Source organism: Polyodon spathula, chromosome 10 (genome assembly GCF_017654505.1).
Source record: "Polyodon spathula isolate WHYD16114869_AA chromosome 10, ASM1765450v1, whole genome shotgun sequence".
In the NCBI taxonomy this organism is placed as follows: domain Eukaryota; kingdom Metazoa; phylum Chordata; class Actinopteri; order Acipenseriformes; family Polyodontidae; genus Polyodon; species Polyodon spathula.
In genome coordinates, this window is record NC_054543.1 from 40,524,172 (window position 1) to 40,551,397 (window position 27,226).

At 34.9% G+C, this 27,226-nt stretch overlaps 1 protein-coding gene across 1 annotated transcript in view; it reads left to right on the plus strand.

Annotated features, from left to right (window-relative positions):
- The window catches only part of LOC121321957 (thrombospondin type-1 domain-containing protein 7B-like), a 126,355-nt gene that overhangs the window by 41,813 nt on the left and 57,316 nt on the right, over positions 1-27,226 (plus strand). The window contains exons 7-12 of the mRNA XM_041261345.1: positions 114-269; positions 2,035-2,235; positions 19,442-19,633; positions 21,852-22,086; positions 24,236-24,351; positions 25,240-25,372. Of these exons, the coding sequence (XP_041117279.1) occupies positions 114-269; positions 2,035-2,235; positions 19,442-19,633; positions 21,852-22,086; positions 24,236-24,351; positions 25,240-25,372 (1,033 nt within the window). The remainder of the gene's footprint in view (positions 1-113; positions 270-2,034; positions 2,236-19,441; positions 19,634-21,851; positions 22,087-24,235; positions 24,352-25,239; positions 25,373-27,226) is intronic.

The following is a 27,226-nucleotide window of genomic DNA, read 5'->3' on the forward strand; positions in this document are numbered from 1 at the left end:
ACAACCAAAGCAGTATCATTTAATTCTCAAGAGTGGTTTTCAGAATAGAAAATCTTATGCAGTCAGTTATTACATACTTGCTATTTTTCTTTTCTTACTGTTGTCTTTTTCAGTATCTAGACCTACTAATGGGAGGCTATGTCCTGGACCAATGCCTTTGGTAGCTCAGTTGTGCTCCACACCCTGCCCGGAAGAGTGCTTAGTCTCTGCCTGGTCTTCTTGGGGATCATGCATATATGAAAACTGCAAGGATCCACAAGGGAGGAAAGGTACTAAAAATGTATATTGACTGGGGGTCCCTCAGTGGTTCACCTGGTAAAAGCACAGCTGCAATGTGTGCAGAGAGAGTCATACAGTCTGGGTTCTGTCCTAGCTGTGTGAAGCCACTGGGCTTCTCTGGGGATTTTGGAGGGAGTTTGGGTTAGGGAGGAAGAAACAACAGGGACTGTTTCTACTCATCAAGCTACAGCAGACTCTACTGGCCAGACTCCTGGTGAGCTCAGACGGACACTTGCAGGGTTGGTCTTTGTCCTCCATAGTCCGGTAGCTTGATAATATAAACTCGAGTTCCTGGGTGTAAAAGAGGAAAGTGGCTTGGTAGTGGGATTGAAGGACGCCTACTGAACCTCCATTTCACTTGAGCTGTGTGGAGAATTGCTACAGTGAGGGAACATAATTGTACCTTTTAAATTGGGGAAAAAACAGGGGTAAAATAATTTGACGCTCTAAATGATATATATATATATTTATCTATATTATATATATATATATATATATATATATATATATATATATATATATATATATTCTATCATATGGTTTGTTCTAAATAATAGTATGTGTCCCTCTATGAACTGTAGTTACAATACAGTGACTTATTGAAACAAGTTCATGATGCACCACAGTGCTCAGAAATAAGGGAAATTAAGACATACGTTTAATACAGTAACCTTCAAAAGGAGTTTGAATCACATTATTTAAATGTATGTAAGACAGATGTAGTGAGCTGAAACCGATATGGAACAAGGTGTGTAAAGTGAACCAAAGATAAAATCATTCCTTTTCAGCTGATTTAACCTTCTGTGGTGAAGGACTTCTAAATTATTAACCTCTTATGGGATGCATTGTACATCTTTTCACTGAAATGTTTTTTAACAAAGATATTTTGGCAAAATTTAAATGTTCTTCCTTAACAGAAGCTTTTTTTTATTGTTTTGTTTTTTGACAAAGTTTCATGGGTCTTAACCAGAACACTAAAACCTAATTCTTTGTTAAAGAGTTTGCTCCAGAGCAAAGCTGGCTTTGTTAAAAAAAAAATGTATTGGTAAGTTTGGTTTGGTGGTTCTTACGTTACTAGGGTTATAGTATGGCAGTGATGTGGTTGCAATTTTCAAGCAATGCAATTACAACTATACATGTAAACTGTGTCAAGCTGGATTGTAGCTTATTAAACACTGCAGGGATGGAACCAAATATAGCAATATGTGTGACTACATTAATAACCATTTCTGAGAAATATTATAGTACCCCATTTATAGCACCAAGAAAAACTATTAGAAACTACAATCTGTGAGTATGATCTAATGTAAGCCTGTTAATCAATAAATAGAGCATTGTTGTAATTAGAGCTCTTATTTATATTAATGTTGTGTGGTTTTATAGAAATTGGTGTTGGATAGATAACAGATTAATTCTCAATAGGATAGCTGCCAATAAGATCCGCTAGGCTTAGTTGATGTGATGTTAATATAGGCCAGAAATGGATCATGGGTGCAAGGACAGATCATTTATTTTGGTAATTATCCGACCATACAAACCTAGTGCCACAGTTCCATTCTATAACATGTTGTAAATGTCACAGGATCGGCCACTGTTATTATTTTGCCATCAGATAAGCCACGTTACTCCAGATATCCCCAAGGCACTTTAAGATACTCAACACAGTGTACAGTTAACAGGGAAGCACATATTAGAACAAAGATAGAACAGTCCCATTGGTGGTTAAAGTTGTTTTCGCTTTTTAACTTTTCTTAGGTTTTAGACTACGAAGACGTCAAGTGATCCGAGAGCCTACTGGCACCGTCGACAATTGCCCCCATCTTGTGGAAACTATGCCATGTGAAGAACCAACTTGCTTTGAGTGGCACGTGACTGAGGAGCCAATCTGTGTTCCTAATAAAGGAACATGTGGCCACGGAACTCGCACCCAGAAACTTGTGTGTAAGAACAATCAAGGTAAGCAATACTCTTAACAGTTGTAAAAAATCCAATGAGACCCACTAAGTTCCTTGTCTTTAGCAAAGCATTTAACATTGTAGACCTGGGAAAGATAACTCCACTTATTACAGCAGAGAGTCATTGTGATAGTTAAGACACAATATGACTAATTCAACTCATAGTAATACCTGGAATGTCACAAGCAACTATGTTTTGGTTCCACCTCTGCATTTAGCTTGATAGTAGCTTTGGTTTATTTTTACACCTGAAATGGAGTGATATGTTTAAAGATAGATAGCTGCTGTACTATCACACAGAAAACAAAAAACATTGCAGGGGAGTGGGAGTCCAGGGAAAGACATGCTATGAGACTGTCCACCGGAGGTAGTACAACTAAGACCTTTTTAGAACGCATGACTAGCAATTTCTAGGTACCACATTTGGGGATACTTTATACCACGCTCATTTTAGGAATATTTAGTTTCTTACAAAACACCTGTTCTGGAGTTTTGATGTGCAATGTTGTACTTTACTGCAAAATACAATAAACTGAACCATGAACATACTAAATGAACAGAAAAAACAAGTGGTGGTCTCCATTGTTCTTTTTTGAATTTATAGGATACAACAAATACTTTTTTTGTTGTTTTGGGGGTGTTTTATCTGTGTTTATCAGTTTAAACCTGAAGTCAGAAACACCATGACCAGTACAGTGCATGTATTCATAAAGCCTTGCTGTGCAATGCACCCACGGGTGTGCTGTACTCTCTGACATCATTATCTAATGGATAGTGGCAATGAATGTTAAGCTGTTCCTGATAAATATTGAACAGTGGCAGGTATCTTTTTCAGTAGCTTTATTTTGTTCATGTTCACAGGTGTTTGTCATTAATATGGTGTTTGATTTTCTGTAGCTGTGATTTACCAGTTCCACCACCAGGGAACACATGGAAAAACTGGAATTGAGATTTTTATACTAACTTCAGTTGTAAACTATTGTTTATCTCCCTCTGATGCCTCAGTATAAAGTACTCAAATAATGCCTTAAATGTGAATATTACTGTGAAAAATCCTTCTTAGTCTTTGGGCCCAATTTTGATAACACTCTAAAGCTAAAGCAAGATGTTTGACCCTGATTTGGTTAAAAAAAAACAAACAGGAACAAAGTGTTTCATACAAATCACAGCAGCACTAAGTAGTGAAGCCATGTTGCAAAGGCTGGAAGTATGTATTAGGAATTACATGTTTATGAATACAGTGAAGCACTGCAGTCACCTGTACAAAAATGATTTAAAGAATGTAAATTGTGCTATGGCAATGAAGAGCAGCTTTTTCTTGATCAGGATCACAGTAAAGGCAATCACTGGGGCTATTGTTTTCTTAAAAGGAATGTCAGTCACTCCTGATTTGTTAGAAGCTTCTGACTCCCACTTTTTCTTCATTGGGCAGCTTTAACTGAATTCTACCAGAGCTTAGTTCAATCTCACTTCAAAACGACAACATTAAAGGGGACTGCACTTTGCCCTTCTGTTTGCGTTTGACGTTTCATCAAAACAGGGCCTTTTGTATTCTAAGATGTCTACACCTTAATATGAGATGGGTATACATGCAGTTACAAGATGTGCTTGAGGCAATACTATAGCTAGAGGGAAATAACTTTCTGGCCTTTAAGTATTACCCTACCACTATGAGTCCATGTAGACTACGTCTCAGCTAGATACTAGACACGAATAATAGCACAAAAAGTGCAGATACTCATGTTTTTAAGAAAACAATTCAGCATATTTAGACACAAGGTTCAGCAGTGCTAGGATGATTGTTTAATGATGAGCATTGAGAGTTTTTTTTTTTTTTTTTTTTTTTTTAAATTGAGACATATAATCATTATACTTATGCCTTGATGTGGCTGTGTTGATGGCAATAATAACTCTGACCATAATTGCTGTACGACATGAGTAAGGTGTTCACCGAGTTTCAACATTTTATATTACTTACTTTAAAGAAATACTGGTTACAAATCTTTTAAATATGACACATCTGGGAAATGTTACTATTGAACCTCTGTTACCATTTTTTGTGTTAGTTTCTTACAGTTTTAATGTTGTATCATGTTGTATACATTTTCAGTTGAATGTCATTGCCTCGATCCATATAAAAGGAACCCATCATTTACAGCCCTGTCATCTTCTTGGCACTCATCTGATTATTTTAGTAAAGCTGATAATGGAATGTAACCCCTGCTTACTGCAAGCTAATTCAGCAATAGCCAGGGCCTAGGGAGTTATCAAACACAGAATCTCACTGTAATTACACCTAATGTCAAAACGGAGACCTCTGGCATTGATAGATAGAAGGCTGAACAAGCGACAGGCATAAATGTTGGGGAAAATCAATTTTCACATGTGAAAAATGAATCTGTATTGCCATTTTTTTTATCAGACCTCTAGTTGTTACTGATTAAACTCTTTATCACCCTGCTGTTTTTTTTTATTTACAAATTGAACTGAGAACATTATAGCAAGGTTACCTTAACCATAAAACATGCACAAAATAACAATCGTATTGTGGCGATGTCAAGAAGGATGCAAGACAAAGTTTCAAGCCTAAACTTTTTTTTTTTTTTTGCCTTAATAGTCGCTTTTACAAAGCTGCTGTCAGCCACAGCTCACATACCTACAAGTTGGCTTTCTCTTCTCTTTAGCTCTTTCTCTCTTTAGATCTTTCTCTCTATAGCTCTTTCTCTAGCTCTTTCTCTCTTCACTCTGTTCTCCTTCTCTCAGTCTGACCCCGGGATCCAGTCCTCAGCTCCTTTTATAGGAGAGCTGGAGGGAGGCGGTGCCCGTTTCAGCCAATCCAGAACGGACACCTCACCCTGCTGGAATGTTCTAGAATGACAGCTGTATGGAAATCCCCCAGCCCAGGTGCCTCAGTCTGGGGCCGGCCCCCAGCCTGACCATGGGTAACCTCACTGGATGGAAAAGTACAGCTTGAGTTCTCCAGTGTGCTGACCAGGCCCCTGACCTGCAGTCAGTGTCAGTGCGCTGGCCCCACCCATCTTACCAGCCGCTCTCGAGAATCCCCGTTACATTATTACTAAATCCTATTTTTTGATAAATTCCTTAAATAAATACATAAATAAATAAACAGCACTAGGTTGGGTTATTTTAAGAACATAATTAATATATATCTTGACCTAAACTACTGTTGCATCACTCTATGAAATCTTTAATTGTGTAAGTTTCAGAGAACATGAGGATAGTATTTACTTCATAAATGCTTGTGTACTTACACATAATTTCAATGTTAGTATGTATAGTAACAATGTACTTAATGCATGATATAACCCTAATCCTGAACCTAACCCTAATCCTAACAATGACCCTTTTCTGATACGATTGTGTACTTAGAGATATCATACAAAAAGATTTATACTTTAAGTACATTATTATTATGTGTAAGTATACATGTATTTACTAAGTAACTACTATGTAAATACACAACAAATAGAGATGTGGTGTAAATTAGAAAATAGATCGAAGATTTCCTTGAACCTGATTGGTCAATACGAGGGCTTCAATATTCTCCTTGTTGAAAGAACATCTTCGTTCTTACACGCCCTCTGAATGTTGTCTGTCAGTATAGAGTAATTATGCATCCTCCCTGTCCTATCTATCTATTTCAATTTAGTACAGTAAATAAAGACAAAATTGTAAGCAAAAATTGAGAATAGTATTTGCTTTCAGCAGCAATACGGTAACCACAATAACAATTAGTCTCCTGTTTGAACGAAGAGTTAAAGAAATCAAACAACTGAATGCAGTCAGATTACTTTAACAACTTTACTTCAGCATATCACAGTGACAACACAGGCTAAATAATCTGTATTAAACTGTAAACATGTTACTAACAAACAGGACGATCAGCATTAACAAAGACCACTAGATATGTTTAATTACTAAAACTTGTTTTTATTTATTTCGCTAACACATTTTAGGACCTAATGCTAACTTAAATACTAAAACTTACACAAACGCACAAACGTGCACAGAAATCCTGAAAAAAGTTAGCTGTACTGTTATTATTTTTGTATGTTTTACAAACAGTTAATAAACCATGTTCGCTTTTCTATACCAGGGACCTGGACTGCAGAACCGCTCCATGTAAGTAGAAGGTTTTTTTTTAGTATTGAGGTATTATTTGGCAATTGGAACTATCCACAAAGCTTCCACTGCTGGAATTCTGAGCAAACTGCATTACTCGCGGAATAATGAGGAAAGCATTAGCTACAAAAACTAATGCTGCATAAAATCACGAAAAATACTAAACGGTATACATGTTTTTTTTTTTAACATACCCATTTTCTAAACTCAATAGAACCCTCTGGCTCATATGATAACACCTTCTTCTTTGGGTTCTGTTGCTTAAGTGTTACCCAAAAATCAACCGGGGAATAAAACCAGAAATATTTCTCAATCTTCACTGAGGGTACGCCAGGAAAAATAGGGTTTTGTCTTATGAAGGTAAAATAATGAATTCCTCCTAAAGACTATGTGGTGTTCTGTAACCCTTTAAGATTATACACCATGTACCCCATCCATTAAGTGAATTTCAGAAAAAGCGGATGATTATTTATTCTAAAACACAAATATATTTAGGGACCAAGTTAAAATGGGCAACAAATGCCCCCTTCCCCATTGTACTCTTTTACTCAGTCTAATTAGTTGCCCTTTTGCTTGCAGGCCTGTTTGGTTTGGGCATTTATTTATTATTTTGCCGCCAGGATTTGAAACATTTTCCTCCTGATGCCTCAAGTCTTTGAGATTGAAGTACCCTAGAGATCAGATTTCAGATTTTGAAATATGTCAAAGACTTATTAGCCCTGCTCCATTCTCTATATATTGAAGGTACATAGAGTTTCAGGCACCCTGAGATGCTTGCATGAGTAGTGTTACCTTATATTATACATGTATGATGCTGTTAATAAATGGTGGTGAAATATGTATTTTTTAATGTACAAATAACTACCTGAAAAAAAAACATAAAGAACAAATTAAACTAGTCATGTGTACATAATTAAAACCAAGATACAAATGAAAATTGCCACTGGTATGTGAATAACAAGAAACGTACAAAGACATGAACAGAGGCTATAGCAAATAATTTGTAAATATAACAAAGCAGCCCCTTAGGCTGGGATTCTTGGACAGCTATTTTACACAATGGGGCTTTTGTTCTAGCTTTGAAAATGTGCTCCATTTCTGAACCAATTTTGAATCTCAACTTCAAAATGAATTTATTTGTTTGGCTCTTTCACACAAAGATATATTTAATTTAACATTCTTTCTGAAGACACTTAATTGATCTGATGTCTTTTATAATTAAGTGAGTTAGCAACTTGGACCTAAGTGAAATTTGTATTTTATGAGATTGACTTATGTGGTCTTGAACTCCCCTCTTTGTAGCTGAAAACCAATACACCACACTACATCCTTCTTGCTCAGAACTTCGTGCTCATGACGTGGTTTATGGTTTTTCTGGAGGAACAATGGGCATGCAATGTCTATTCTCACTGTCAATTAGCTAAATGCCTAAATAATTCATACAGTGCATGTATTCTGTCATAGCGTTGAATACAGATCATTTTACATCATACAGTATACAATTTAAGAGTAACATAAAACCGCAGAGTCCATCTTGAATTAAGAAATTGGCTCTGTGGTAATGAAGTAAAGACTTCAGGTGCCTCAGATTAGAGACATGTGTTCAATACATATATATCTCTAATACTGAGATGTGTGTCCTTTTGGATTTTCCAATTTACGTTACTTATAAAACTGGGGAGCCACTCAAATATCTTGATTTCTAAATGTCTTTGTAATCCTCAATAGATAATCACCCACTTATTTGAATGTCGATCCTGTCTTTGCAGCCACCTCTTTAGAATTTCATTTTTGATAGTATAATTTAAGGACAGACCCCACCCAGTAATAATGCATTGGTAGTAAATTGATTTTGGAGTACCACCAGACATATGGAACAGATTGCTTATTCAAATATTGTCCCTGCTTTCTTTAAAGAGAACACTTACCTATTCAGGAATATCAAGATATTTCGTGAACAAAGGCTTTGATTGGTGTTAAATGTGCAATATATTCCCCATCCATAGTCATTCGTCATTACTAGAACATGAATACGTTTTTGGCTAGTGCTACACCTTTGAGACAACAAACTCATAAAACTATTAGCATATATTTAGGAGCAGATATTTAGCAAGAAAATGGCCTGCCCCCACTTACTTGAGTTATGACTTATTTCTATCTGAAGAAAAACTTGTTGAATTGAAAAATTGTATTGCTTTATATCCTTTTTCTTTTAATAAGGTAAGTTTAAAGCAACAAGAGAGCTTGTGCTTTGTGAAAAGAACAAATTCATTCTGGTCATATTGCTATTTTGGTCACATTACCATGGCCTTTTTCTGGGGTGTTATTATTTAAAGCCTTATTGGATTTTTCTGAGAAAATGTGGTCTCAATAATCTGATATGCATTTTTCATGCTGTTAACTGTAATTCAATATGCACCCACTTATCATGAACATTTCATATATCAACTTGTAACAAAATATCAATTTTTCAAACGAACTTGCTTGTGACATTTTGGTGAGAAAGCTGTGCATTCCATTAATTATAAATGCAAAATTGTATGCTTGAGATGTTAAAATAAGCAAATAGGCTGCCTGACACATTTTTATTTTGCTCTGACAGTGATCACTTCAATGTAGCATAATAAGGATGATGAATTAGCATTATTAGAGCTAGTAATTTTTTCACAGTCAATTTCATTTGAATAATTTGCTATAGCTGTCATTTCTTTTTTATTCAGTTCATTATTTAGAGTCTACATTACAGGATTTCAGTTGCAACTTGGACACTTTACATAAGTTCTGTTTACACCAATGACAGAAATCCTAATTACATATCTTCATCTAAGAAATGTATAAACACTACTAGTTTCTGTTTGTTTATTTATTTATTTATTTATTTATTGTTTTATTGTTTTTCTCTTTAAAATACTGGAACAGAACACCAATTTTATGCATAATTGTAGAGGAAGTATTTCTAACATTAGGTAGATAGATTATGTTTACAATTACGCATGCTTAAAACTCAAATGTACAGCACAGCACACAATCACAATAAAGAATCAAGAAGTCAATCAATCAATCAACCAAATTTATTTTGTATAAAAAAAAAAATGTAAGAAATAATAATCAGAAATATAGATTGTAGCTTAACAACAGGAAAATGTAATCAATCAGACTGCAGAGTCTGTATTATCTGATCCAAAATTGCCAAACTCCACGTCTTTATTATCTGAACTGAAGATAATCCTGACCCTGAATCATTGAATGGCAGTTTTTTTTTTCTATTTATGTGAGAAGCGATATTTTCCCTCAGGTATTATTTGCGCATGGTTATTTAAAAATGTAAATTAATGGTGAAAATGTGTCCTGAAAAAAGTCTTCATTTAGGTAAATAGATATTATTATTAATTTCTTTGCTTTGCAGTAAATTGCTGCAGGCAAGACACATTGTAATTGCTTTATTACATTTCCCTACAGCCTGTCAAGTAACAACCTTCTGCCATTCTTCCTAAACCTGTATGGGACACATTGGTACTTACATCTCTTCTGCTTTTTCCACACATCTGTAGCTGATAGCCAGTCAGTTTTCAATACAGTCACATTTCTTGGGAACATCAGATTTGTGCCACTTACAGTTTCCATCAAGTTAGAGTAAATAAGCAAACTTTTCTTAAATTGTTACATTTGGCATCTGTAACTTGTATTGGTCTCTAATCAATCAATTAACGTATTTCCTAAAAAGGCTGAAGTAACACCTGCTGCGAGCTCCAATCTTCATTTGCTCCAAATTCATACTACGGCATGATGGCTTTAATTAAATATGTTTTAAAACAGAACATATGTTACATTTCAGACCATACAGTGTGCACTATATGGGTTTGATTTACTTTGCCTACAAATTTGTTTGACCAGTTTGATTTCATTTTGGACAAACTATCAAATGTTAAACTAACTAAAGTAAATAGTTTTGTGAGACTGGACACAAAGCTGTTCATTGCTAGTTGAGACCACCAACAATCATTTCAGTTGTGATCTAAGCCAGATTTGAACCCAAGGTGAACGAAATGGAGAAGACTTTTGTTTTTGGCTGTTTCTAATTAATCGTGTGAACTGCATGAAATTATGGTCTGCAGTAACAACCGCTCGTACAATTTTTTTTGTATCATTGCGTTTCCTGTGGGTTGTTCTGTGCAAGTACTATCATCCAGCACTCTGTATCGGATAGATAAGCCACAGCATGCATAGATATAGCCCAAGTCAAGCAACTTTATGCCAGCCCTGAGAGAGACAGTAAAACTGTACATTCATTAATTTTTAAACGATAATACGGTACCCTAAATTTGGCAAAGTGGTTAAGAAAGAACACTAGTTTATGCTATTGTATCCTCAAGGAAGGTACTGTAACATTAATGCATTTCTGAGATCACATACCATACACTAATTCTGTGATTTATAACCTTTAGCACAGAGAACTGCACGGCTATCTATTTTCTCAGGTCTATCAAAATGTCAGTTATCTCTGCGTCAAATTAATGCAATTGAAGGTAATCTGATAAATGACCTTTCTGGCTCCATGGCAGAGCTGCCAATATTATGTCTACAGTTGGATAATGCTGATTCATTTTTAAAATCAAGCCTTTTAGCGACATTTTAATAAGTTACATTTAGCAAACTATTCTCCTGCTGACACTGACATTTTTACTCAGTAAATTACAAGTCAGAGATAAACATTTCATTGTCATAAGAGAATAAAAAGCTTTCATTGGACATGTAACCCGTAACCCTTTATTATAAGAACATGCTGTTAGGAACGTAATGTTTCATAAGAGCATGGTGCAATCAGGAACTGCACTGGCAGTCGGTTCTATTCTTTTAGTCATACCTGGAAATGATTTATTAAGAGTCATTCCGTGAGAAAATCAGACACGTTGTGATACAATAGTCATCATCACAGATTTGTACAGCATTTTCAGAGTATGTTTAGTTAGCTTTTTCCTTGGGTAAGGTGAGGTAACACTGAAAATGACATCCACACCCATGATAATCTGGTAACTGTTACACTATTCACAGTGGTGAAAGATCTAGTGTTGAATATCTTTTCCGTATTGGATGCACTGCTATGAAAAACATTTTAATTTAATTTTGGAATAAAAATAAGTGGTTGAACGGCACTGTTCTATATGATGCCACATAAACAGCATAATATATGAAGTGCTATATTTCTATTTCACTCATGCGGATAGTGGTAAAAAAACCTCACTCACCTCTGCAGGAGCTTGCAGTCTATTCAGCCATTTTCACACAGAATAACCAAGAATATGCATCTGCCAGCTATATAATTGCAAATGGTGACAGACAGACCAAGATTGCCTAGTGAAAGCCAGGTCAAGGATCACTCAGCTCTTTGTTTTATTTGTTAATTCTGACAGCATGCTCAATGAAGCATCTCTTTCCAATAAGGGCTTCTCCCAAATCTCTATTTACAGTTTCCGTAACAAAAGAAAAGCTGAAGGTCCTTGCAGATTTTGACCAATCTTTGTGAATCAAGTCTTTAATTGTGTTATAGTCATCCACCACAACCTGTGTATTATGAGATTTTACAGTTTGCTTTTAAATAAATGAGACAAGAAGAGCACATTAGGACCCCTGATGACCACAACTGCCACTCAAGCAGAACTTCCTCATATGGAACAAAAAAGAAGTGAAAACATATATTTGTGGGCAGATAACCATTGTAAATGAAAAAAGGAAGCACATTTTAGGCGTGGAGGCTGTTTTGCAATGAAGGATTAGGCAGTGAAAAGAAAAAGACCTGAACTGAATGGGAAGCAATCTTCATCATTTCTAGAAAGTCTAATTTGTAATACATTGGACACCAGTGGATGCTCCTTAGAGGAGGCAAGAGAGGAGGAGCCTCCTCAAAATGTAAAAGTGAAAAAAAAAAGAAAAAATATATATATATATATATATATATATATATATATATATATATATATATATATATATATATATATATATATATAGTTGTTATATATATATATAAACATTCTATTGTAGCATTATTTTGATATATGTTCAATAAAACAAAATTAAAATTGTCTAAAATTGGATTAATGGGATTTTCAGTCGTAAAGGGATATAGTTTGTCGTTAGACCGACGACTCTCTGACTCGAGAATGACGTCATTAACTGCGTTAACGTCTACTGACTAAGACTCACGAGTTCAAAAATTAAGGTTTTCAATGGGTGTCTCCCAAAGAATATTTCGCTAATAGAAGCTATCCTTTATACACAGTACTAATTTTCATGATTAAAAAACTTGATAGTTCGTGGAAATTAAAATAATCTCTCTCTCTCTCTCTCTCTCTCTCTCTCTCTCTCTCTCTCTCTCTCTCTCTCTCTCTCTCTCTCTCTCTCTCTATATATATATATATATATATATATATATATATATATATAACACACTAGTGTTAGTGAAATGGCATTATGGGGCAAATGGGAACAATGACTGTACCGCCTTATAACCCTTTCCACAGTATAATGGCCCACCTTATAAAGGGGAAGCACTGTATATATGTGTGTGTATATGTATGTAATCCATTTAAGATTATTAATATGTGTATTGCAATAAAGACACTGGGTATATTGCAATGGAACTACATACATGTAATCAGAAAACTGAGTATAGTATAGGTCTCAATTTAGCAGCAAGACCACAATGTATGTATACAATATATTAAAGCAATAAAATATAAAACAGTTTAACTACAACAGCTAGTTTGATACCATTACAATGTTTTTATTCCTCTCAGAAAATGTGCCTTTGCCTTTGCACTGGTTGATAAATAAGACCCACAGAACTGAGAGTGGTTTCTGTGATTCGGGCCAGTGTAACACATCTGTTGCTGGTCACAGTATATTGCACACGTCTGCATGCTCAACAGCCATGACCTTGCTTGCAACTGGACTGGTTTTCTGCAAACCTTGCTATTCCAGAAACTCCTGAATGGACTCTTGTTGGTCAATGCAGCCATTGAGGTACAAGACAGTTGCAAGGGCACACATTGTAAAGTCCCAGTTTTGGGTTTTGATTATCACATTTAGTGATAATAGATTTAGAGTTCTAATGATGATCATCCGTGTAAAAACAGCTCCAGTTGTTTGTAAACTATATGATAGGACCCTACTATTTTGGAACAGGCCTCCTACAGTACCACTTGTTCAGAATTCAACTCATATACAGAAAAAAAAAAAAAGCAAACTACATCAACATCATTAGTCAGGCTATACTGCAGCAATGTCCACACTCATTTAAATAATTAAGAATGCATAGTGTAAAAGCTCACAGGTGAAATTTAATCGAAGTTCATAATTAGCAACTAATATAATCACAGTGTTATATATATGAAAACTGCTCTGTATGAAATCAGAACAATGACACCTTTTATAAAATGTCCTAATTTGCATATTTATTTCTTCAATATCAGGGTAAAGAATACTGTATTTCTACGGTGTCAGAAACAATTATTTAAATGTTTTGTGCACTATGTGTTAATAACAACATGAGCACACATCATCTGGTTTTCGCAGATAAGAAGGTTATTACTTTTTAAATTTGATTGTATCTCTACTTTACTGGAAGTTATTGAAATTAGTTTTTCATAAGATTAAAAAAAAGGATGTAATAATACTTACACACTTAATAAATCATGTAATGCTCTAGATAGCTTTGTTTTGATTATGTAATGCTGGTTTTTAAACCCGAAACAATGGCTTTGAGAAAAATATCTTACTTTAGCTTAAATTTGAAACGCTCGTGTTCTATAAGGTTTTATTGTGGAGCTCTGTAGAAATGGATTTGATGAAGAAAATGCCACAGTTTTTCCATTCCTGGTGTACATGTATTGACAATAAAAGGTATTGACAATGTTGACCCAAGGGACTTTTTAGACCTGAAAAGAGAAACAAGGACCGGAAGTCACAAATAGAGATTAGATAAAAAGGCATTCAGAACAGAAAATAGGAAGCACTTTTTTACACAGAGAATTGTGAGGGGCTGGAACCAGCTCCCCAGTAATGTTGTTGAAGCTGACACCCTGGGATTCTTCAAGAAGCTGCTTGATGAGATTCTAGGATCAATAAGCTACTAACAACCAAACGAGCAAGATGGGCTGAATGACCTCCTCTTGTTTGTAAACTTTCTTATGTTCTTATACAAGAGCACAATGTTGTCCATGTTGAGATTTTTACAGTATTTTTCTTTTTCTTTAATACTGCAGTAGCTATTAAACCTATAGCTGCTATCGATCAAAACATATGAATTAAGTACAATGCATGGGTCCAGTGAACCAATTGTTTATGAAACAGACAAATGAAATCCATTTAACAAAAAACACTTTAGCAAAAGAAAGAAACACTATTCAAATAATTCTGAGCAGTTTCATTTCTCAGATGCAATTTGGACATGTGATGGGCACAATGAAGACAGGCAGGATTTTTACATGAGATGTTTGTCTTTCAGTCCTTCAATGATGGACAAATGACGTATTTTTTTTTCGTTTGGAGATTGGGCCAGCAGACAGCTGAGTTCTTAGAATATCATCAGTAAGTGACGAGGTATAGGGCTTTCCCAAGCTCCTTGAGGAATTTGGATGCTGTTAGACTAATTCAGGGCTGCATACATGTAGAGAACTTGACTGCCTATCCAAGCAATGTTTAGAATGGCATGAAATAGAGCCCTTGGACAAAATCATTTTTTTAATAAAAAACTAATCCGAAAACAAAAATGGAAAAGCTTCAGTCCTTCTTTTTGCAACTTCACATGACTCTAGAACTAACTCTTAGTAGCTCCAAAAGTTATGATTTCTAAATTGCTTGATTCATCAAGAAATGCCACGCAAGTATTATCCAAAGGTCCCCTGGACCCAAATACCCACTTGTAAAGTAGCCAGCCCAGCAAGAATGCCACCATACAAGTGGTGCCGACCTAACATGTAACTGCTAGAGGGCAGTGAGAGGCTTCACGTACTGTAACAAAAGAGTGGGCATTTTAAAAGTGCACTGTGTCCACTAGCTAGCTATGAGTTAGAAAAACCAATGCAGATATTAGGCAAACTAATGTATTGTCACATTCCTAAAATCTGGGTTGATCAGCAAGCAGGAACCTAAGGCTATTAAAGATTACTTTAATGTTACAATTTAGGAGTCAGCTATTGTAAACGTAAAAGGATATCAAAACATACCATGTAAGGAGCTGTAATTAGCATTTAAGCTTATTTTACAGCCTGTATCAAAGGAATTTAAAACCAGCTGACTTTAGACTTTAGAAGACAGAATATTTAATTTTGTTGAGCTGGCAGCTTCTACTGGAACAGTGAAAAAAATCCCTCTATTCAAGGAGTGTCTCGTTAATTTACATCCTATAGGACCACTTTTTCTCAATAATATTTTCTTCCAAAGGGAACACATTTTTTTACCGTGACTTTAGTGGCTAAAGTGTTATAAAATAGTGTTACAAAACACCCTGCAAAGTTTACAAGAAACAGATTATGTTATCTTTGCTGTGTTCAGCGTTGTCCATATTTTAAAACATATTGCCAACTCTTTAAATTGATTTATATATACAGAAGATTTACCAATTAAGACAAGGCCTTATTTACAAGGGGGACCGGTTAGACAATAAAACAATTACAAATACAAGCAACACAATAAATATATGTGTGGTTCAAACTTAGTCGGCAGCCTACAAAAAAAAAAAAAAAACAACATAAAAAAGACACATCTATATGTTAATGTGGACTAAAGGAAAAACCATGGCAAGTGGCTCTAAATTGCTCTTGCAATATTTAATCATGGATGATAAATCAGCTAGGAAGTACATTTGTCTACATTTACTCAAGGAGAAAAAAAAAAATCTCTTCTAAAGATTGCAGTGTATCCAGATCACACTTCCTTCTGCATCAGTGCCATCGCTGATAACACCCCCCCACTGCCCCCCAGGATGACAACAGTCGGTAATAGTAAAAATTAGTACAGTAAAATATGTGCATACAGTGAAATATTGTTTAGTTTAGTTTATAGGATGTAAGAAATACTGTATGTGTGTCTGATGACATTTGTGGCTTAAATATTGTCATTGTCCATTGCACAGAACTAACAGTAATGTGGATATAATTAAAGTAAAACATACTGCAGTTAATGTAAACTTTCTTGAGTTTCAAATGGTGACTCACTGACTGCTTTTGGAACAGTTACATTCAGACTTCCAATCAGACTTAAGCTTTTATTTATAGTGTGTTACAATTTCCTGTGCAATTAGTAACGCTCTGTTGAAGACCTACAGCTGCAATATTTAAGACAGGCCTGAAAATGTGAAAAAGTTGCCACTGAGTAATGGAGGTGAAGATGATACAATGTAACACATTTTTTGTTCCTGGGTAGTAAGTGTTATTTCCTAATTACTTATGCCTCAAAAGTATAGAAAATGACTATTATTCCCCACAGACTTTGCTTTTGTTACCAGGACAGTGATATTTCAAAATATCATTATTTCCAATGGGAAAACAGGCAAATGTGTGTCTTTTCGTTCACATAAAGTCAGAAAAAAACAACATATGAATCCAAATTAACATGTATTTATACTAACGTAATACAAAAATGACTACAAAAGATTTAGAAGTGAGTAGTTTTTCGAGATTTACGATTATACTGTAAATACACGGTGTGATAAATAATACCTTTCATTATGACATGTTCAGCACTTGCCATTTAATTACATCAGCTGTTCATAATGACATAATGCCATCAACTGCAATACCAATGGAAAATATTGCTGTGTGTCTGTCAATATGAGGTATGTACATATCAGTCTTGCTACACATGCTAATGTATAATAATGGGCTATTCTTTTTCCCTAAGTTCATTTCAATTACTTTTCTATTGCCACACAAGAGGGCAGGCACTGCCCTCACGTACAACAAAACAACAAGAAAATAAAAGTCAAGTAAATAAGGAGGCAGAGTCATGCATTTTATACACAGGGCATGCGTTATACAGGCTGTGTCGTAAAAATGACATGACCATTCTATTTGTTGAAATTCCTTTACTGTGTTTCTGTACTTCACCAGGACACACACATCATTTTGCCTTGGCAATTTCTATTTGAAGGTCAGTTGTGTCCTCTTGGCTCTTTTGATTATACAGCAATGTCTTTATTAGACTGGCTCCTTTATGTTCTTTTTGCACATTTTGAATATTCTTTGTTTGACACATATTTCTTAGGGCTAGGAAAAGTTGTTAAATATTCAAACAAACACCGCTTAAAATATATTCTGCAAAAAACTGTCATGTTTCCCCTTTCTTTAATAAGCATTGATGGGGTTTATTTTACATGAGAGAGATTGTGTTTTTTAATTTTCCATTTTTTAAGAATCATGCGCAAATAATGCCTGAGGGGAAATACCACAGCTCATGTGAATAGAAAAAAAAAAAACTGCTTAGAAGTAGTTGCTCTGTGCATTAATGAATCAGACAGTTGCTTGTATCATCAATTATAAAGGTTCAGATGACAAAGAGTTTGGCATTTTCAAATCAGATGATACAGACACAGTCTGATTGATTACGCTTTCCTGTTGTTACTCTACAATCCATATTTTGGATATATTTTTTTAGATATTTCAAGAGCCTGTAACTAAGGCATTTTTTTTTTTGTATTGAACATTTTAATACAATTTTATAGTGCTACTTTGGATGCGATGTTAATTTATTATTTTGGGTTGTGTTTTCACACTAGACACAGAGATTATGTAAAGCCATTTAAATATAAAACATTTGTTTAAACTGCATGTGGCGGGATTCCCAACTCCTGTGTGTATTTTATGTTTTATGCTTATATGTATGTGTGTAGTCGTGCATGAAGTGTGGATTATGTAGCACGGGTGATTTAAAATGTATAATAATGTATTTAGGCACGGGAGTTGCACAATCACTTCATGTGCAGATAAAATGTGTATTAGTATGTGAGCACGGGGATGGCACAAATTAGTTCACGTGCCGGGATTCAAGTGAATGATTTTAATTAGCAATTGAGTCCCAACACAGCTGTATATATAGAGGCACAAATCACTCACTCGGGGTTGGGTTTTCAGAGGTGGAAAGAGAGAGCGGGACAGTAAGAACTGAAACTAAAAGGATATGACAAGTACTATGCAAGCTGGCTTTATACCAGTGCAATACTTGTTTGATTTAGTGCTCACTTTGTTTTGTGTTTTGTCTGTTTGTTTTGACCAGCGTGCCGTTTACTTTTGTGTGCAAGTGTTTTATGTTTGTTGAAACCTTTTATTTATAATAAACCAATGCAACAGCGCATTCAATCACCATTCTGTGTCCTTCCTGGTCTGACGTCACCACAAGCCACCCGTGTCACACTGCATTATTACAGAATGTGTTGCTGAATTAAATTGATACAAACAACAATCCATGTCAGCATCTATTTTTAAATGACTTTCACAGAACTATATATGGAAAAACATAATCTAAAAGGTGTCAAACCACAAAGAAGCAAGGAAAGCTGATTATTCCCCAATTGTTTAAGACACTGTGCACTGTTGAAACTGGAGGCATACCAAATTGCAAATAATATGTTGTTTTTAAGTTTGGATTTGACTATCAAAGTGTTATTTTAGTGTTAGTCTAATTCAATGTATTTTACAAATATGTTACTGAATGAAATGTAAACAAATATAGATTTTTGGGACACAGAACACAATTAGGTAACGCAGTAGTTTGCAGTCAGACCACTAATCTAATAGAGCTAAATAAGATAAGTCAAATTTAGGGCCTTGGGGTTTGAAATAACAAATATTATAATATAATAGAACTTGCTTTTAAAAGTTTTTTTTTTTTTTTTTTTTTTTTTTTTTTTTTATCAAAAAATATCAATTTTCATTTTGTTAAACATGAAATCATTCAAAATAATGATATGCATATTGTTAGAAATAAATATCCTTCCATTGCAATAATACTGGATAAACTGGATATTACTGGGAACTCTTTTCTAAAGTGTTTATCTTGAATTTGTGTAGGTGAAGACGTTTCTGATGATCAGTGTATGGATGACCCTCCTCCCTCTCGACTGCCCTGTGAGGTGCCTTGCCCTATGGACTGTGTGCTCAGTTATTGGTCAGCCTGGGGAGGGTGTTCCCACTCGTGCTCCAGTAAAAATGCGGAAGGAAAACAAAGCAGAGTGAGATTGATCCTTGCGCTGCCTGGAGAAGGTACACATCAGCTGCTTTATTGGTCTAAATTCTACATTATTTTGTTGTTGTCCAAAACATGGAAAAGTATTGACGTAGGCTGTATTATAAAATAGTAAATATATCTGAAGAAAAGTTAAAGGTGCTATTTGTTTTTAAAGTACAGCATTCTCTTTTAATCAGTTTTGTATAAAGTACATTTTATCCTTTAAAAAAAGAATAATTAATTTTAATTAAATACATGACTAAAGACTTTGAAAATAGGACCCAGGATTGTTTGTGGTTTCTATAACAAAATCTAAAATATGTTTTACCCAATGTTGGAAAATGTATTAATTGTTTTCCTGACAAATTGATCATACTAAAACTTGAAAAATTCTACAGAGCACAGTTTTGCATACTACGTTTCAACCTATAAATAATGTTCTAAAAAACACGACTGACTACTATTGACTGGCTGTATCAAAATGTCAGGATCTTAATGTGACAGGGTAGGTCGATTCTGTTGTGCTAAACTGGGATCAAAGGGGGAACAATCTTATCACCAGCCAACTGCAATGTTTAGATGTGATAAGTCTGAGAAAATAACAGATACAGGGCTTGCCTTTAATTTCACTGTAGAAGCAAAGTTAAGAAAACCTCAAAAGGAAAATGAAGATTTTAGAGTAAAGATTAAGTTCATCGAAACACTAAAAAAATAAACCATAAATCATAATTACACAGGAATGGTCTTTCGAGGTTACATCTGTTCTAGCATATGAGAGCTTTATCTTGTCTTAAAGTACTAGTTAAGTCAAACGCCTACTGCATCTTGAACAGTTGTCATTATGCACATGAACCTTGGCAGAGGTTACACATTACCAAGGTAAAAGAACGATGATAAAATATTATAATTTTCACTTCAAAAAATAATGTTTATTCACAGTTTTGGCAAATTTGATATCTTAATTTGATTACATTAAAGCACAGCTTAGTTCTCAAATAGTCCTTAGGCAGTAAATTATTCTGTAGTTGACTCTTACTAGATAACATAAATCATGCGTGACCTGCTTCAATTTGCACAAGTGAAAGACTAATTAAGACAAAAATATACCTGTACCTTGGGACAGTCGACTCCCAGATAAAGTCTTGTTTCACCTAATTGTCTGAATCCCACACTGAAAGAAAGAAAAAATTTGTTTTATAGACATATAATCTAATAAGACAACTGAAGCTCAATTAACCTCGCTTTTACTTTTTTAAAAATTCTTTTAGATTGAGGGCAAATGTTGATTACAGCAAAGCCATTATGACAGTCCATTGTAAAAGCAATAAAAGCTGATGATTAAGGCAAAAAATGTTTAAATTATATAAAAACTATAAAAATACTGATATTTTAACACAATGTAGGAGTTATTTTAAATAGCAAATTGATAGTCGTCTGAAATAGCACAGTCATCTTGACTAATGTATTCTTTTTTTTTTCAGCCATCACATCCTAACATTGTGTTGTAGGTGGACAGGTAAATGGTTACACTGTACCACTGATTAAGACAGAGTACATGAGAGCCCTGCTGATGGATGTAAGACTGAAAAATAATGATGTAGAAAGTGAATATAAACAACAAATGGCACATTGGTTGAGATAATGTTGATATATCAGACCTGTACTAAGGGTTTTTTTTGATGTTTTTTTATGTGCCACTGTTCTGATTCAGGTTCGGGACCATAAAACTTCTTATCCGGTTTGGATACTCAAAGTAATGGTATTCAGGAAATACCTGCTGTAGTACAATTCGAAATATCGGGCTCCATTTCTTTAGATATGGCTTCATCAGACAGTTGGGAGCTATTAATGATATAACCATAGTAGAAGGCAGAGCCAGGGCTTCTAACCAGAAGGTCACCGGTTCAAATCTCACCTCTGCCACTAACTGACTCACTGTGTGACCCTGAGCAAGTCACTTAACCTTCTTGTACTCCATCCTGCAAATGAGATGTTAAATCAATGTCATATTCTAAGTGATTCTGCATATAATGCACAGTTCACAGCCTACCTCTGTAAAGCGCTTTGTGATGGTGGTCCACTATTAATGGTGTTATACAAATATTATTATTATTATTATTATTATTATTATTATTATTATTATTATTATTATTATTATTATACCATTGTAAGAAATTGACAAGGTGCTCTCAAATGATAGTTATTTTTACCATACCATCTTTAGATGTCAAAAGGTAATGTTTGTATTTTCAGGTGGAAAGCCATGCCCTCCAGCTCCAGCCTTAGAGGAATGGAGACTTTGTAATGACCATCCCTGCACTGTATTGTTTTGGGAAGTTTCTCCATGGGCTTCTTGCATTGAAGACACCTCCATGACAACTCTCAATGCAACCAGCAACTGGAATGGAAAACCCACCTGTGCCGTCGGAATTCAGACCCGCAAAGTAATCTGCATGAAAGTCAATGTTGGACAGGTTATCTCAAAAAGGTATTGTGTCTTTTATCATTAAGATGTCTCTAATAATACATTAAATAAGTAGTATTTTATTAATGTGTGTATACATATCTCCCGTGACAGGCTAATCAGATACACAGTGTTTTTACTAGTATGTCAGGTACCACTGTGTTTTGCCACATTAGGTCAACAGCAGACTTGCCTTTTCATCCACTCGCATTCTGCATGCTTCATAGTCACCGGCATTCTGACTTGGAAGGCCTGTCACCTCACAAGTTGCATTCTTTGTCTTGCCAACAAGGCTGCCAGTTTATCTGTAAAGCATTAGAAAGGACTGAATAAGCCAACTGCACCCTGTCTCCTGAAAGAGACATGACAGGCATCATCCATTCTGCTTGCAGTCAGCAGGCTGAATGCATAGCCAATAATTGAATTAACTGTACCACTAAATGCATTTCCGTCCTTACAGCTTTACATTTCTGTGAATACATCCCAATTTTTAAACTTTCAAATGCTGTAGTGGGTTCTGATTTTTTAAAGTCATTTCCTGATAGTAAAACATAATGTAATCATTTTTCATTAAATATTATTTTTTAAAAAATCATTAAATGTTGTGAAATAAAATTGTAACCTCATATGTGATGGAGATTTACATAAGCAGTGGTGGGTTTTTTTTTTCTTTTTTTTTCTTCATTATGTACTTTATCCGTAATATCTGTCTTTGGTTGATCTGTGGTGAAGATATTTTTATAGAGCTTTAAATGACAATTCAGACTGAGATTAAATTAAAGGATTCTTCTATTGCCCAGCTTTATTGTGCTACAGGCAGCAAATGTACTCTTGTCACATCATTAATCCTTGTGACACCTACAAAGCAATAATGAACTACTCTTCTCCCAAAAAAATGTAGTTGATTAGCACAAACAGTTCCCTAAAGCAGGACTCTGCAATACATTTAATTGTAATCTGGTTAACTATGCTATTTAACATATGTCATGAATTCAGAAATAATGATTGAGAGGTGTTTACAATAAAGACTACAGTAACAGTTGGACCAACAGAGGCACCAATATTGAAAAACAGTATTATAAAACGATGATAGGGCAAGTGAATGGGACATCAACAAAGAAATACAGCAGTGTTGTAGTACTTTTTTACATATTATATTAAACAGAAGAAGTAATTTTGTAACCTACTGTATATGGGTTTTGTTTTCAGTTTTCCAGGGAATACTGTCCCCTACTTGTACATTATGGAACACATGAACATTTGCATTTATAGCGTCATGGGCAAACTAAGCATTCTGATTGGTTATTAGTGATCACTTAACCGTGGAGGAATTTTTACACTACTGTTATTGATTACATGTGTTTTATAACCTTGCTGTTAGCAGAGATTATCTGACAAGCTTATTTATGGAAATAGAAAATACTGCAACATGCTTTTTGCAAAGCAGCAATGGTAGGAATGTGGCTGGTGGCACATTTGACACAATCTCAGCAATGACTTTTCTTTATTATCCCAGACATGGAGGAAATCTACTAATTAGAGAGAACAGCACAAATGTGACCAGAGCGTTCAGACTCACTCAACATTTCCCCTAGTGAGACAATCACCCTGCTAAACATTTACAGGCCTTGTCAGGACTCGTCAAGTCAAGTTCGTTAAATTGTAAAGATTAATTGAGACAATAGAGCAAGTAAAAACGGTCTTCCTGATAGTGCTTTCCCAATGGAAAGAAGCAACCACTGTTCCAAAATAGCTCATGTGGCTTAATAGGCATTTATACAAAGGCACTATTGCTATATAAGTAGACTGGTATCATTGAATAAAATCTGCTTTATTGGTAGGCGTAGCCTATCATTCCAACTGTAGCACTGTACACAAAATAAAATACACTTTAGTTGTTATAACAGGGCATGGAAGGTCAATTGTCATGGTACTTCCTACTTTATGAGAGAGTAGAGCTTTATTATAAAAATAATATAACTGATCTTAATTTACTCAGAAACCTGCTAATTAATTCTCTTGTGGGCAATCTTAAAGCCTTGATGGACCCACCCAACATCTTAACTGCCTTTACAAATGTGTGCTTGTGAGTAAAAATTGTAATTTGTATGTCAGATTCATGTCTCCTGATTGGCATGTGCCTTTCTTTTACACTCTTATGTTTTGAGTTTAGGTGTCCAGATTCTACTCGGCCAGATCCAATTCGCCCTTGTTTGCTACCTTGCAAGAAAGATTGCTTGGTCACCGCTTTTAGTGAGTGGACACCGTGTCCTACAACTTGTCAACCAGGTACGACAATTATGTTATGGAGACTTTTGAAGATCTTCTTGATAAACTATTTAAAATCAGAATGAAGTTATATTATCTTAAAAAAAATAATGACTAGTGACCAAGACTACCAGGACTTGAAACATTCTTCCCACACTGTTTGAGAATAAAATAACTCATGAAGGATATTATTTTGGTGTTCCTAGTGACATTTTTATGTTTGGTAGACAAAGGAATACTTATTTATATTTTAAATATATTTAGACAGGACACAATTAAACATTTAAATAATGCATACCTTGAGGGCATGCACAGTAGTGATCCTCCATAGTCTGTGCAAGTATCACCGATATCAACTTGTTTTCTCCGTATAATTCACCTGAGGGACAGTCAACACATGTTTAGCCACCTGTGTGGCCCAAATTCAACAAAATTTAATCTTAAACCACAGCTTGGATTGCAACTGGAATCTTCTAAGCTCCAGGACAGGTATTTTATACCGGCAGAAACAATATGTTACTACTGTGAATTTTCTATCTGGAAGTGTCAAAATTGAGTAGATCAAAGTGGCTAATTACGTAATAGAAAATGGTTTTATGACAGTTTTACCTTGCTAACATCGGCTTCTGTTTTAATGTAACTGCAAATTAAAACTCGCAGTAGATGCATTGGGCCTGTTGCTGATGTGATTGCACTGTTAATTGTTTTATTTACATTGTTTAGAAATTAAGACTATTCATTGAGCCTTGCTGTCAGAAACAAAAAAAAAAAAATGTGTTTGACAACAGTGATATAACTTTCAGTATGATGGGAAGAAAGAATGACACATACAGTAACAATATAGCGCAAGGTTAGAAGTGAATTACTGAAGGTCAAATTTACCATCAGAAATATGTTTTTGTTTTTCAGCTAACGCAACTACAACTAAACAGTCCCGCTATAGGATTATCATCCAGAATTCTGCTCATGGGGGACATGAATGTCCAGACACCCTTTATGAAGAGAGAGAGTGTGAAGCACTTCCAGTATGTCCAACTTACAGGTAATGTACAATTAAAAATCAAGAAATATTCTATCATAATAATAAAAAATGGCAACCAATACTATAACATGGCAGTACAACTGGGAATCTTAAACTTTACTATGCATAGAGACACTAATAAAAGTCTCCACAGGAGTTGAACCAATCTTTGTGCAATGTATAAACATGGTGGTGTCTATTTAATTGATCTGAATGCTGGTGTATCTATACAGCCCTTGTTTAAATAATTACAAGAAGGGGGCTTCACTAATAGTGGATGGTCTATTATGTTTTTTTTGTCTTAAATAATATTTAAACAGTATTTATAGCTGCCACTGTTTTGATCAACTGACCAGACCTCCATAGAAGTAAAGTATATCTGTGAAATGGAAGTTCCAGTCGATCACAGTCATTTATCTTCTGTTTTTACTTTTCTCAAAGAAGAGTTAAATAATTGTATACAATTTCACAGTTAGGAGCAGACTTCGTTCCTATTGATTTGCAAGTGGGTCTGTTAAAAAAAAAAGTAGGTCATGCTCACAATCTTCTCAAGGCACAGAGCGAATTATGTTGGATGTGTAAGGTAATGGTAAAAGGTAAAAGACTATATGACATTCATACTTTACTAACATAAAAATCAATAACTGTTTCTTAGCAGCTAGACAAACTGTGTACTGTAAGACACCCAACTGGGTGTAATTATTTTTCACAAATCTATCAGCAAAATACATCTATCAAATGACCACTGCTTTACGTTAGACAGTGTCATCCGAGAATTCTGCTATAACAGCATCATCACCTTAGTATTTGTTTGTAAGTTGAGATGTCTCTGGTAATGGGTTGGTTATTTTGACATATTAATTTGCAATACTCACAGTGGTGATGTTTTAATATAGCTCTAAGAACGACTGTAATGTATCTCTTACTACAATAATATAACAATAACACTTGCAACAAAAAGTGTATTATGTCTTATATTATTTCCACTGAGGCAGTAAGAGCGGTGTTATGTGCGCACTGAAATAACAGCTGTTACAATAGCTGCACTCAAGAGCAGAGTACAAGGCTGGCTGTCTCCCAGAACTTTATTATTTGTTTATTTAGCAGACGCCTTTATCCACGGCGACTTACAGAGACTAGGGTATGTGAACTGCGTATTAGCTGCAGAGTCACTTACAAAGTCTCACCTGAAAGAGGGAGCACAAATAGGTTAAATGCCTTGCTCAGGGTCACACAGTGAGTCAATGAGTGAGCTGGGATTGGAACCAGGGACCTCCTGGTTACAAGCCCTTTTCTTTAACCACGGACCACACATTGTTAAGCTAAATTAGCAATAAATAACCAATTTAGCTTGATCACATTCTCACATGTTTGTTGTAGGCTGGGAGGGTTTTCTTAACCCCTTACTACCAACTAAACAAAATATACATTTTTACATGTGCAAGGATTCTGCCCTTCCACAATAACCCACTTGACTTGTGTGATTTGCTTTAGTGTATGATGCTGCTGCTGCAGGACATTTTTGTGAACAGGATATTCAATCTCAATGTACTTTAACTTCTGAAATGAAACAAATCCGTAAAATAAAAATAGAATCGCACAGTATTCACTGGAAACATAATCTGTACACATATACATATGTATTTGCTATAATTCACAAATATATATATATATATATATATATATATATATATATATATATATATATATATATATATATATATATATATATATATATATATAAAATGTGTTTTTATGGTAGTTACATCCTTAATTCCTGTGATGAGACACACCCATCCTCTTTTCTTACTATTTTCCTAGCTGACTGGTCTTTTTGAGTCAGATAGTTTTGCAGTTAAAATACATACCTTTCTC